The sequence below is a fragment of the Littorina saxatilis genome, linkage group LG3, assembly GCF_037325665.1.
Source record: "Littorina saxatilis isolate snail1 linkage group LG3, US_GU_Lsax_2.0, whole genome shotgun sequence".
Lineage (NCBI taxonomy): Eukaryota > Metazoa > Mollusca > Gastropoda > Littorinimorpha > Littorinidae > Littorina > Littorina saxatilis.
Window position 1 is genome coordinate 11411805 of NC_090247.1, and position 13095 is coordinate 11424899.

At 41.7% G+C, this 13095-nt stretch overlaps 1 protein-coding gene across 2 annotated transcripts; it reads left to right on the forward strand.

Moving 5' to 3' along the window:
* The first annotated feature begins 1 nt into the window (after position 1).
* On the forward strand, positions 2 to 9190 carry LOC138961611 (parkin coregulated gene protein-like). Of its 2 annotated transcripts, none has more exons than XM_070333281.1 (5): positions 2 to 189; positions 3553 to 3687; positions 4148 to 4319; positions 5554 to 5703; positions 7451 to 9190. In XM_070333281.1, the coding sequence occupies exons 1-5, from the start codon at positions 145 to 147 to the stop codon at positions 7609 to 7611; spliced, it is 663 nt and encodes a 220-aa protein (XP_070189382.1). In that variant the 5' UTR covers positions 2 to 144; the 3' UTR covers positions 7612 to 9190. The 2 variants fall into 2 exon arrangements, with proteins under 2 accessions (XP_070189382.1, XP_070189381.1); XM_070333280.1 differs by having other exon boundaries at positions 3 to 264.
* The last annotated feature ends 3905 nt before the right edge of the window (positions 9191 to 13095 follow it).

A 13095-nucleotide genomic window follows, 5' to 3' on the forward strand; every position in this document is an offset into this window, starting at 1 on the left:
ACTGGCTGCCTCGTTGCCAAGAAACGGACGCTCGACTCCATGTTTGCTCTCCGTAGGCTTTTGTGATAGGTCTCTCAGGGATTTTGTTCAGACGATTGTCACCATTTTAACAGGGTTATTCGCCGAGGAGCTTATTCCAGCAAAATGATCAAGAGCCAGAGCAAGCAGCAGGAACAGTTCAAGGGGAAGGTAACACGAATAAAAAGAGACCAGGTCTTTGGTTTCACAGTGAAAAATGATGTCTACAAAAAACTAAACCAAACGGTGAGTTTGATCAAATGCAAGGGCTCTAGCATGAATATGTTTTTCAATGTAAAAGTGTCGACTTTAAATGTTGTTTTGTAACAACTTATTGAATGTTGTTTTACAACATAAGCTCGGATTTTAATGCGTTGTTGTGCAATTGGACTTGTCAGAACATAAATTATCTTGTTTGGTGTTAGGTGATCATGGAGATTCAAGACATTTCACAAATTAGTGGCGGTCTTTTAAGATTTATCCTGTGTCCATAGCTCGTACGTGTTTATTCCTGTAAACTCACAGTTTCTGGACCTTGCTTATCATTCAAATGGAAAATACAAAATTTCTAGTGGATCAAAATGGTCAACAAAATGTAAAGCCTTTTATTGACATCCGAGAAATATTAAGAGCAATGTGAAAGTTCACATGATGAATGTTCCTATAACTGCCCCATAGGATAATTAGTTGCTCTGCATTTTTTCAAACCATACGACTTCACTTACTAGCGTGTGTTTTGAGTGCCTGCTCATCAGCTTTTCATCCTTTATCTTCCTTTGGTTTTCTGTGGTCTCCTCACTGAAACTTCACTTAATGGTACATGTAGATATCTATACTTCTGAATGATCTTTCAGGGGGATGTTCTCCTTCATCTCACCAGTCTTGTTAAAATAAATCTCAAACATTTTGTACATTTCTGCCAGTTTTTCAATAAGGGTTCCTGTCTGCATCCTAATGTTCAAATATTTTCTCTAGATGTGTGGATTCTCTGATTGTTCAGAAATGGATTGCTGTTCTTACAAGGTTAAATAGATTAGGAGACTATTTCATGGAGATTTATGCATATTTTTTCTGTGACATGACAGGTAAAGATCTATCATTTATAAATAAGAAACTGAACCTATGGCTGGCACTTTCAGTAATATGATCAGTGTGGACTCAGACCTTGCTTTAGTGTGGTGTGTACTTTTGCAGTGTTCAGCTCAAAGGTTAGAAAAGAGTGTGCACAAGCTGCCCTAGTCCCACACTGCGAGTATGTTGATGTTGCTTGCCCACACAAATAATACATTAGTCCAGTGATATTCAGCTGTAAGGCTAGGCAAGAGTGTGTGCTACACCGCTAGTCTGTTCACTAGTCTGTCCATTCACTTGATTTTGCTTACTCTCACAAATACCGACTTTGTTTTTAGTAATATTCAGCCGAAAGGCTAGGCAAGAGTGTGCTCAATCTGTCCTACTCTCAGTCCCACGTTGCTAGGCTTTGGTTGGTAGCCTTTCATTCACTTGATGTTGTGTGCACAGTTCTTGATCACTACACTTTTTCCACACCTTTTGTAGCTTACACAAATTAGAACTGTAATTTTGTCCCAGTGTCTATTATTTGTCAAGTATATTTGTTTTCATTATGTGTGTGGTTTGTTCATCATACCTTGTTTGGGGAGCATTGCATGGTGCTTTCACTATTTTCTGACTTGTTCATTTTTATTTTTGCCTGTACACTTGGATGCCACGGTTGTGCTGTATGATTAAGCACTTTTTGTGGTTTTGTTCTAACTCGTTACTTTTCCGGTGTTCTGTGACTACTCAACCCTCACCCTTGAACTACTATGATATTTGGATAATTGTGTTAATACACAACATAATTAAGTTAGAGATTGGGTTAACACATCTGGCTAATTACATAGAGATGTATGGATCAGCGATAGACAAGAGGGAGAGGAAACAGAGGAAGAAAGAAAGAGGAAAATCACCATCAAAATCAGACAAATTCCAAACAATCCAGAAAGTAATTACTCTTAGTTCTATGCACAAAGATAGGAGTGTCAGATCAGGCATGGTGATGCTTATCCACAGGTAACGAATGAAAGAGTCGAAAGTCATTTGCACCCACTGCCATTAAATCTGGATGCGCAGATCGTTTGCTGAAGAAGACGGTGGTGCTCTCGTGAGTTGCCACTATTTTAATTAATGAACTGTTTTGTTTTTTAAACAGAGTCTGTTGGTAAGTAAGGAATGAATAACAACTTGTTTAACCTTCACCGGATCTCGCTTTGGACTACACAGTCCAGATGAAGGAGTCTAAGTTTAAAGTATGGGTCGTACACAACCCACGCCATCTGAATAGGGATACTCTTTTTCTCGCTGCTTTACAGAGTATGGGTCGTACACGACCCACGCCATTCGAATAGGGATTAACACAGTAAAATGCCTTCTTTCATGCCAAATGGGTCGTTCACGACGAACAACATCTGGACTGTGTAGTTCAAATTACTTTATCGTTTATTTGTTTGTTTACAAAGATAATCTTTTTAAAAATGGTCGATAGGAAGATTCTCTGGTTTTTGAGGATTACATGAAGTCTCAATCAAAAGCTCCCAATAGTTTTAGAGATACATGGACAGACACTTTTGTGAGGCTCTTGGTCCTCCATAACCAAGAAAGCATGGTGAAGGTTAATGCCAAGCGGATACTTATAAATAACGGTCTGATTCCAGCTTGACCAGGATTGAATCTGATGATGCTTTATGTCTCACTATTATAAATATAAAAAGATGAAGGAAAGGCTGCAGCAGATGCATGCACATGTGTATTTGTATGAGTGTGTGCGTTCTTGCATGCGTGCGTGCGTGTGAATGTGTGTGTGTGTGTGTTTGGGAAAAGAAAGTCAAATGAGTTCGTAAAGTATGAGAATAATTTTATGATTTTAGATGTGTTCTGAAATTAATACATGTATGAAATAATGTCACGCTGGGTTTGCACTTTGATTTTTGAATACGCGACCTAGTGTTTTACAGTTTGTTAAAACATTATTGAGAATTTTGCCTCTGACTTCAAATAAGTTGTATGACTTCAAATAAGTTGTATGTTCCTACCAAACAAATCACAGCAAATTATGTGTCAATGTTAAGTTTATCAAGTGCTCTATTTGAAAAAAAATGTTGGATTTAAAATTATCTCCACTTGGCTGTGCTAGACAACAGTTATATATCAGATAGACAGAAAAGGAGTGGGTAGGTTGTGTCAGATAGACAGAAAAGGAGTGGGTACGTTGTATCAGATTGACAGAAAAGCCATCTGCTTGATGAGGGAAAAAAAGGGTTGGTTGTTTGCACTTACCCTAAATAGGAGTGGGTCCCACGACGCACTACATTAATAAGCTCAGTCAGTACATAGTGGACAAAGCCCAGTAGAGGCTGACTAAGCCAACTAGGCTTACCAAAGCTTACTAGGCTGACTGGGCGAACTAGGCTGACCAAAGCTAACTAGGCTGACCAAAGCTAACTAGGCTGACTTTGAGTGTGTGTGTGTGTACAGGTGCCCGGTCCTCCCAATGCCGGTGCCTTCAAGCCTCGTTCCATGCCTCCAACCAGCTTCAGGAAGTTTTACGAGCGTGGTGACTTCCCCATCGCCCTTGAACACGACACAAAAGGCAACAAAATTGCCTGGAAGGTAACAGATATTAACTCAAGTGTTGCTAAATGTGAAAACATCTTATCAAAAAGAAATAAGTGAATGCTTTACACTCGTTTAGTGCACAGGTGTAGATGGATGAATATATAATCTGAAACGAAGATTGCCATAGTCCAATACAGGTATCTTAACTTTTAGTGCAAAAGATTGTTTTGGTCCTTTCAAACCATCCCAGACAAGAAAAATGATGACAAGAACAGAAAAATGATGACATGAACCAGAAGCACTTGTTGTCATGAAACATTTCTGAGTGAACTAAAAACACAAGAAGAGAGTGCTTGATATAAAAAAAGCAAGTGGGAAGATATAAGGCGAGATTGCTAGGCATACAAAATTGTAACTAAACATGAGATTCTGTGAAGGTCCCACAGGATAAGAGGGTGATACTGCATGTTGAGATAAAAAAAAAAAGGTAAACTACTGTTGCGCTTTGTTGCAGGTTGAGATAGAAAAGCTGGACTACCACCACTACCTCCCTCTGTTCTTTGATGGACTGTGCGAAACTCCTCATCCCTACGAGTTCTTCGCGCGCCAGGGCGTTCATGACATGCTGGAACATGGTGGTTCTAAGATCCTGCCCGTGATCCCACAGCTGATCATCCCCATCAAAAGTGAGTTATCCCCCTTATCTCACAGCTGATCATCCCCATCAAAAGTGAGTTATCCCCCTTATCACACAGCTGATCATCCCCATCAAAAGTGAGTTATCCCCCTTATCTCACAGCTGATCATCCCCATCAAAAGTGAGTTATCTTCCTTATCTCATCTGATCATCCCCATCAAAAGTGAGTTATCCCCTTATCTCATCTGATCATCCCCATCAAAAGTGAGTTATCCCCCTTATCTCACAGCTGATCATCCCCATCAAAAGTGAGTTATCCCCCTTATCTCAGCTGGCCATCCCCATCAAAAGTGAGTTATCCCCCTTATCTCACAGCTGATCATCCCCATCAAAAGTGAGTTATCCCCCTTATCTCAGCTGGCCATCCCCATCAAAAGTGAGTTTTCCTCTTATCTCACAGCTGGCCATCCCCATCAAAAGTGAGTTATCCCCCTTATCACACAGCTGGCCATCCCCATCAAAAGTGAGTTATCCCCCTTATCACACAGCTGATCATCCCCATCAACAGTGAGTTTTCCCCCTTATCTCACAGCTGGTCATCCCCATCAACAGTGAGTTATCTTCCTTATTCCTTAGCAGATCAGTCCCATCAAAAGCGTGTTATCCCCCTTACCCCACAGCTTATTATCCCAATTAAAAAGTGAGGTATCCCCTTTATTCCACGGGAAATCATCCCCATCATAAGTGAGTTATCCCTTATCTCACAGCTGGTTATCCCAACGAAAGTGAGTTAATCTTATTCCACAGAAGATCATCCCCATCAAAAGCGAGTTATACCCTTTATCCTACAGCAGATCATCCCCATCAAAACTGAACTATTACCCGTATTTTTCTGAGGGTTATCCCATAGATGTGACATGAGGAACCATAAAGCACTATATGCATGTACCCTTATTATTAATGCTGTGTCATGAGGAACCACAAAGCGCTATATGAATATACCGTTATTATGATACTGTGTCTCTGTGTGATGTCAACAGATGCCCTGGGCATTAGGAACCACAATGCACGATATAAATGTCCTGTTTGTATTATACTGTGTCTCTGTGTGCTGTCAACAGATGCCCTGGGCATTAGGAACCACAATGCACGATATAAATGTCCTGTTTGTATTATACTGTGTCTCTGTGTGCTGTCAACAGATGCATTGGGCATGAGGAACCACAAAGTGCTATAGAAATGTACTGTTTGTACTATACTGTGTCTCTGTGTGCTGTCAACAGATGCCCTGGGCATGAGGAACCACAAAGTGCTGTGCACCACGCTCAAGGTCCTACAACACTTGGTGGTGTCCGCAGACTTGGTTGGAGAGGCTTTGGTGCCCTACTACAGGCAGATCCTCCCAGTCATGAACATCTTCAAAAACAAAAATTGTAAATATTCATTTCTGTCTGTAACCCTGAACTGTGAGTGTGAGTGTGTGTGTGTGTGTGTGTGTGTGTGTGTGTGTGTGTGTGTGTGTGTGTGTGTGTGTGTGTGTGTGTGTGTGTGTGTGTGTGATGTACACATGAGTGAACTCTGTGTGTCTGTTGCGCAGAGTGAACTGTGAACATGTGTTGTGCCCGGTGAATTCTGAACATGTGATTGTTGTGCACAGTGCACTCAGAATATGTCTTTGTTGTGCACAGTGAACTCTGAACATATGTCTGTTTTGCGCAGTGAACTCTGAACATATGTCTGTTGTGCACAGTTAACTCTGAACATACAGTGGAGTCCAGCTATAACGAACCTGGGTATTACCAAATCCCTCTTTTAACAAACTGCCATTGATTTCCCGGCAGACAGCCTTCTATTTCTTACTTGTTACTTTCCGGCTACATCGAACCTTTTGAACTCATTTGCATAACGAACCCCTCTTTTAACAAACACGTTTTCATCGCCCCAGAGCCGTTTTGTCTCTAAAAGTCACAAGGCTACAACGAACTGATGTCAACAATTGTCTCCAAAGACAAAAATACACAAACACAAGTGCACATCGCGTGATGAGCGAACTCTGAACAAACTAACAGCGGGAGGTGCACGGAACAGATCGAACCAAAACCGAAAGTTGTGGTGACGTCATGACATTTTGCGATGTACGTCAGCATGTGGTCTGTCTTGCTAAAAACAATGGCTGACGAACATGGTTTCGAAATCTGGAACTGTTTTTTTGTTTTCTCCGATCCGTGACCGAGTGACGCGATATAGAACCACGCGTTCGTTTGAATCAATACTCTCCTCAGGCAGTGAAGTCTCCTAAATTGCTCAACACTGTGGACAGTCCGGAGTGCAGTTATGTCCCGTGAATGAGCGAGTCAAAGTTTTATCGTGAAAACTGACGCTTTTCATGCACCTCCCGCTGTTAGTTTGCCTCTCTCTATGGATTATATTATGAAGCTGTTGAAAACATGCAGAGATTGTACTCTCCAAGGAAAGATCGATGGGACGATCATTTGAAGGTGATTGGGAAAACTTGTCTTGAGGCCATTTAGGGTTGAAAACTCGACAGCGAAGTACTGATATAACGAACTAAAATGTATCTCCCTTGAGATTCGTTGTACCCGGACTCCACTGTATGTCTGTTTTGCGCAGTGAACTCTGAACATGTGTCTGTTGTGCACAGTGAACTCTGAACATATGTCTGTTGTGCGCAGTGAACTCTGAACATATGTCTGTTGTGCACAGTGAACTCTGAACATATGTCTGTTGTGCACAGTGAACTCTGAACATATGTCTGTTTTGCGCAGTGAACTCTGAACATATGTCTGTTTTGCGCAGTGAACTCTGAACATGTGTCTGTTTTGCGCAGTGAACTCTGAACATATGTCTGTTGTGCACAGTGAACTCTGAACATATGTCTGTTTTGCGCAGTGAACTCTGAACATGTGTCTGTTGTGCACAGTGAACTCTGAACATATGTCTGTTGTGCACAGTGAACTCTGAACATATGTCTGTTGTGCGCAGTGAACTCTGAACATATGTCTGTTTTGCGCAGTGAACTCTGAACATATGTCTGTTTTGCACAGTGAACTTTGTGTATCTCTTGTGCACAATGAACACTTGTGTTTGTTGTGTGTAGTCAACTCTGAACTTGTGTTCGGTGTGCGTAGTCAACTCTGAACTTATGTTTGTTGTGCACAGTGAACTCTGGCGATGGCATTGACTACAGTCAGCAGAAGCGTGAAAACGTCGGAGACTTGATTCAGGAAACCCTGGAAGTGTTTGAGCGCCACGGAGGAGACGACGCCTTCATCAACATCAAGTACATGATCCCCACATACGAGTCCTGCATGCTCAACTGAACTGTCTCTTGGTTGCCTCCCTTGCCTGACCGCCACTTGAAACACCTTCTTTCTTTCTGCTGCTATTGAAGAAAAGAGATGCAGGGAAAAACACTCTTTCCATCACTAACCAACAGGCACAAGCAATCTTTCATACGGGAATAAGAGAATCAGGGCACACAAGGACAAGCAATCTTTTCATATGGGATTAAGACAGTCTTGACAAACAAGCAATCTTTCCATTTCAAATGAACACAAGCGATGCAGGGGCAGACTCTCTTTCCATTATGGATAAAGAGATACATTTTTGACTGCGATGTTTTCTGGACCTGCTTGATATAATATACAGATTCGTCAGTCAAAATAAAATCAGCATTAAAGGTCAACTGTAAAATGTTGTTCAATATTGCACGGATTGAAATGGGATATTTTGCATGTCTGAAATGAGACAACTGTTTTGAACATAATGAGACATTTGTTTTGAACATAATGAAATAATTGTGCTTCAACTTGTTGACTGTGAAAAAGAAATAGGGGACCTTTTTATTTTATTCTTTGTTCTTTCAGTTTTTATTTAATTTTATTTTTATCATTTTTATGTTATTTCACCCCTCTCTGCATCAGTGCAGATCATTGTATTTTTGCCATATAAAAATATCATGTCTTATATGAAGAGGAATGTTAATTCTGTGGTAATAAAAGTTTTGTGTCGCAAGTTTGTGTGAGTGAAGGATGGTCTGTATAAGTTATGTTAATTGTGTGTCTGTCTGAGAGAACTATGCCTTGTGTTAGTACACTGGACACCCTGTCTGTATGTGTGATGCGTGTCTGTCTTTGGTAATTGTGCCTTGTGTTGGTGCACTTAAATTGCCACCCTGGCTGTTACCTTTATAGTTTTCAATCAGATGCATGTCCTCCTGTGGCAGTTAAATACTCCACAAGAGGTGATAGAACTCTTTTCAAGATATATGCAGTGTTACTTGCATGTGATATAAAATTAAAGTTTTTTAAACAGTGAAATTACCATCTCTAGGATGAACTGAACTATAACACCTTTGCTGGTTGACTATTGTTAAATTTTAACTGTTAAGCCGACCAAAGTTTTTTCATTGAACCTGTGTTGCCTGTTGTGAAGAAACATTTCACAAGAAAATTGTCCAAATAAAAAAACAAGGACTTACTAAGAAACGATAAGATCAGGGGCGGGTCAGTTCATTTTATGAGGGGGGGGGGGGGTGTTTCCAAAAGTATATTGTGAAGATATGGGTGTGAAGGCGCAAAGCTAGCTTGCTAGGGGGATCCGGGGGCATGCTCCCCCGGAAAATTTTGAAAAAAAGGATGCAAAATGGTGCAATCTGGTGCATTCTGAGGATGATCATTACCAGTTTCAGGCAGCAGATTTTGTCACTGATTAATACCCCAAAGATTGAAACTCAATGTAAATTAAAGAAATATACTATAAACATATTTTTATTTTTTGGCTGGGGGGGGGGGGGGGGGGTTCCTCCCTCGTCCGCCCCTGAAGATGATGTGTAAGTAACAAAAGAACTTTGTAAATACATGTATTGTTCATTTCGCAAATAAAGGCGTTCATTGTCAATGTGTGTTGCGTGTGTGCATGCTCACTGTGTGAGAGAGAAAGAAAGAAAGAAAGTTAAGATAAAAAATAAATTATAAAGGAGGTACAGTGACACAGCCATACAACATGCCATGATATGCTGGATAGGTACAGTGACACAGCCATACAACATGCCATACGCTGGATAGGCAGTACAGTAACACAGCCATACAACATTCTCTGTGCTGCATAGGTACAGTGACACAGCCATACAACATGCCATATGCTGGTTATAGGTACAGTGACACAGCCATACAACATGCCATATGCTGGATTAGGTACACTGACACAGCCATACAACATTCTCTGTGCTGCATAGGTACAGTGACACAGCCATACAACATTCTCTGTGCTGCATAGGTACAGTGACACAGCCATACAACATGCCATATGCTGGTTATAGGTACAGTGACACAGCCATACAACATTCTCTGTGCTGCCGCATAGGTACAGTGACACAGCCATACAACATGCCCTGTGCGGGATAGGTACAGTGACACAGCCGTACAGCATGCCATATTATCCTTGGCACAAAGGGTCAAAAATCCAAAAAATAAGCCCTTAAAAAAATAAGGCCTTATTTTTGAAAATATGCCCATATTTTTGAAAATAAGCCCTTATTTCTAAAATAAGGCCTTATTTTCCATTATTAAGGCCTTAAATCTTTAAGCCCTTAAAAAAATATGGGCATAAAAAAATAAGCCCTTATTTGAAAATAAGGCCTTACGAGAAATAAGGCCTTATTTCTGTAAGGCCTTAATAAAAATAAGGGCATAAAAAAATAAGGGCATAAAAAAATATGGGCATAAAAAAATAAGGGCATAAAAAAATAAGGCCTTATTTTTTTGACCAATCATGAAGCTGAATAGAATTTGGCTTCGCCGCTCATGCGCAGAGATCTCATAACAAACATGGCGAATGGGGAGATCGTGATGAATTTTTGAGAAGAATTTGTGCTGAAATTGCAAATTGCGAGAGAATTGGGGTTTCCGATGAGGTGTTCGCTCAAGATAAGCATTGTTTACATGAAATGACTGTTTGATTTATATCAGTGTAACATCTTGATCTTACTCTAGCTCCGGATGCGCAGAAAAATATGGGCATATTTTTTTAAGGGCTTATTTTTTTATGGGCATATTTTTTTAAGGGCTTATTTTTTTAAGGTCATAACAGAAATAAGGCCTTATTTCGGTAAGGCCTTAACAGAAATAAGGCCTTATTTCATTATGCCCTTATTTCCTTATGGCTGTAAATATTTAAGGCCTTATTTCTAAAATAAGGCCTTATTTATAGAAATAAGGGCTTATTTTGAAAAATATGGGCATATTTTCAAAAATATGGGCATATTTTTTTAAGGGCTTATTTTTTGGATTTTTGACCCTTTGTGCCAAGGATACCATATGCTGGTTATAGGTACAGTGACACAGCCATACAACATGCCATATGCTGGATTAGGTACACTGCAGTGACACAGCCATACAAAATGACCTGCGCTGGATACGAACAGTGAGACAGCAATACAACATGACCTGCGCTGGATACGAACAGTGATACAGCAATACAGCATGCCCCGGGCTGTGTTGGATACAAACAATGAGACAGCCAAACAACATGACCTGCGCTGGATACGAACAGTGAGACAGCAATACAACATGACCTGCGCTGGATACGAACAGTGATACAGCAATACAGCATGCCCCGGGCTGTGTTGGATACAAACAATGAGACAGCCAAACAACATGACCTGTGCTGTCGGATACGAACAGTAGACAGCAATACAACTGACATGCCCTGTGCTGGATACGAACCGTAATGAGACAGCCATACAATATGCCCTGTGCTGGATACGCCGAACAGTGATACAGCACAGGGGCGGACGAGGGGGGGGGGGGGGGGGTGGGGTTCTGGGGTTTCCGGACCCCCCCCCAGGCACAAAAATTTAAAAAAAATTGTGTTTGTTTTGGGTATTAATCAGTGACAAAATCTGCTGCCTGAAACTGGTAATGATCATCCTCAGAATGCACCATTTTGCATCCTTTTTTTCAAAATTTTCCGGGGGGGCATGCCCCCGGACCCACCTAGCAAGCTAGGCGCTTTGTGCCGTCGACTCGGCGCTTTGTGCCGTCGACTCGGCGCTTCGCGCCTTCACACCCATATCTTCACAATATACTTTTGGAACCCCCCCCCCCCCCCCCATAAAATGAACTGATCCGCCCCTGCAGCAATACAACATGCCCTGTGCCGGATACGAACAACTGATGAGACAGCCAAACAACATGCCCTGTGCTGCATCAGGGACCCCCTATGTAGGTCTATGGCTGCATGAATACGAACGGGGGCCCGCCGGTAGCTCAGATGGTAGAGCACTGGACTTGTGATCGAAAGGTCGCTGGTTCGAATCCGGGCCGGGACGGACACAGGTCAACCTCGGTCATTCTGCCATAAGTGCAGATGGCTGATACCACCTAAACACGCATACACTTGTGTATCTCATCTAAAGTCGGATTAAAACCCGGGAACATGCCCCTAATGGCTTTGCCGTGAGGGCGTAAAACTTGAATTTCTCTCATGAATACGAACAGTGAAACAGCAATACAACATGCTCTGTGCTGGATACGAACAGTGTGACAGATATACATTTCCTGTTCTGGATAGGTACAGTGATACATGTACAGCCACTTGTCAAAACAGTTGCACAAACCAGGGCCCCAGGGGGGGGGGGGGGTTCCAGGGGTTCCGGGGGGGGGGGGCACTTTGTAAGCGGGGGGGGGGGGGGGGGCACTTTGAATCGAAAGTGAATGTGATGGGCGCGAAACGCCCGAATTTGCTAGGGGGGTCCCCCGGAAAAAATTTTGCTCAAAGAAGCAAAATGGTGCCATCTGGTGCCATTTGAACTTATAAATGGTCATAGAATCAGCATAGAAAAATCTTTTTTTTTCTTCTTTTCTTTTTTTTTCTTTTTTTTTCGGGGGGGGGTCCTGTGCCCCCCCCCCCCCTCGTCCGCCCCTGCACACACACACACAAGGCTGTTATCACACAAACATGGCTATACAACAGCTAGGACTGTAAATGTATTAAAATGTATCAGAGTTGACTCCGAGTTTCTAGTGTAAAAACAAATTATATAAAAATCTCAAAGTATGTGTATGTCCCTTAGTATGGACCACCTTTAAAAAATGGAAGAAAATAAAAGATGAAGGCTGGTTTTAGTAATTCATTGAGACGGGCGCTGTGGCGTGATGGTAAGACGTCGGCCTCTTAATCGGAAGGTCGAGGGTTCTAATCCCGGCCGCGGCCGCCTGGTGGGTTAAGTGTGGAGATTTTTCCGATCTCCCAGGTCAACTTATGTGCAGACCTGCTAGTGCCTTAATATCCCCCTTTGTGTGTACACGCAAGCACAAGACCAAGTGCACACGGAAAAGATCCTCTAACCCATGTCAGAGTTCGGTGGGTTATAGAAACACGAAAATACCCAGCATGCTTCCTCCGAAAGCGGCGTATGGCTGCCTTAATGGTGGGGGAAAACCGGCCATACAGGTAAAACCCCTCTCGTGCAAAACACGAGTCTACGTGGGAGTTCCAGCCCAGGAACGCAGAAGAAGAAGAAGTAATTCATTGAGAATCTTCATGAAAATAACCTATAGCCTACACATTTTCAGAAAAACTATAAGTAGTCTTCTTTTCGTTAAGCTGTGACAGCTAGTTGATAATGTTATTTATTTCTCTCTGTTTTAAATAAGTGTTTACTGTTGTTCTTTAAATAATGTTCTCATCCGAAGCAAAACAGATAATTCTGAAGCATATTTGAATTAGTCTGACTTGCACACTAACGGTTGTATCACATTATGTTGAACTATAGCATAGACCTATATAGGTCCCTGACTATA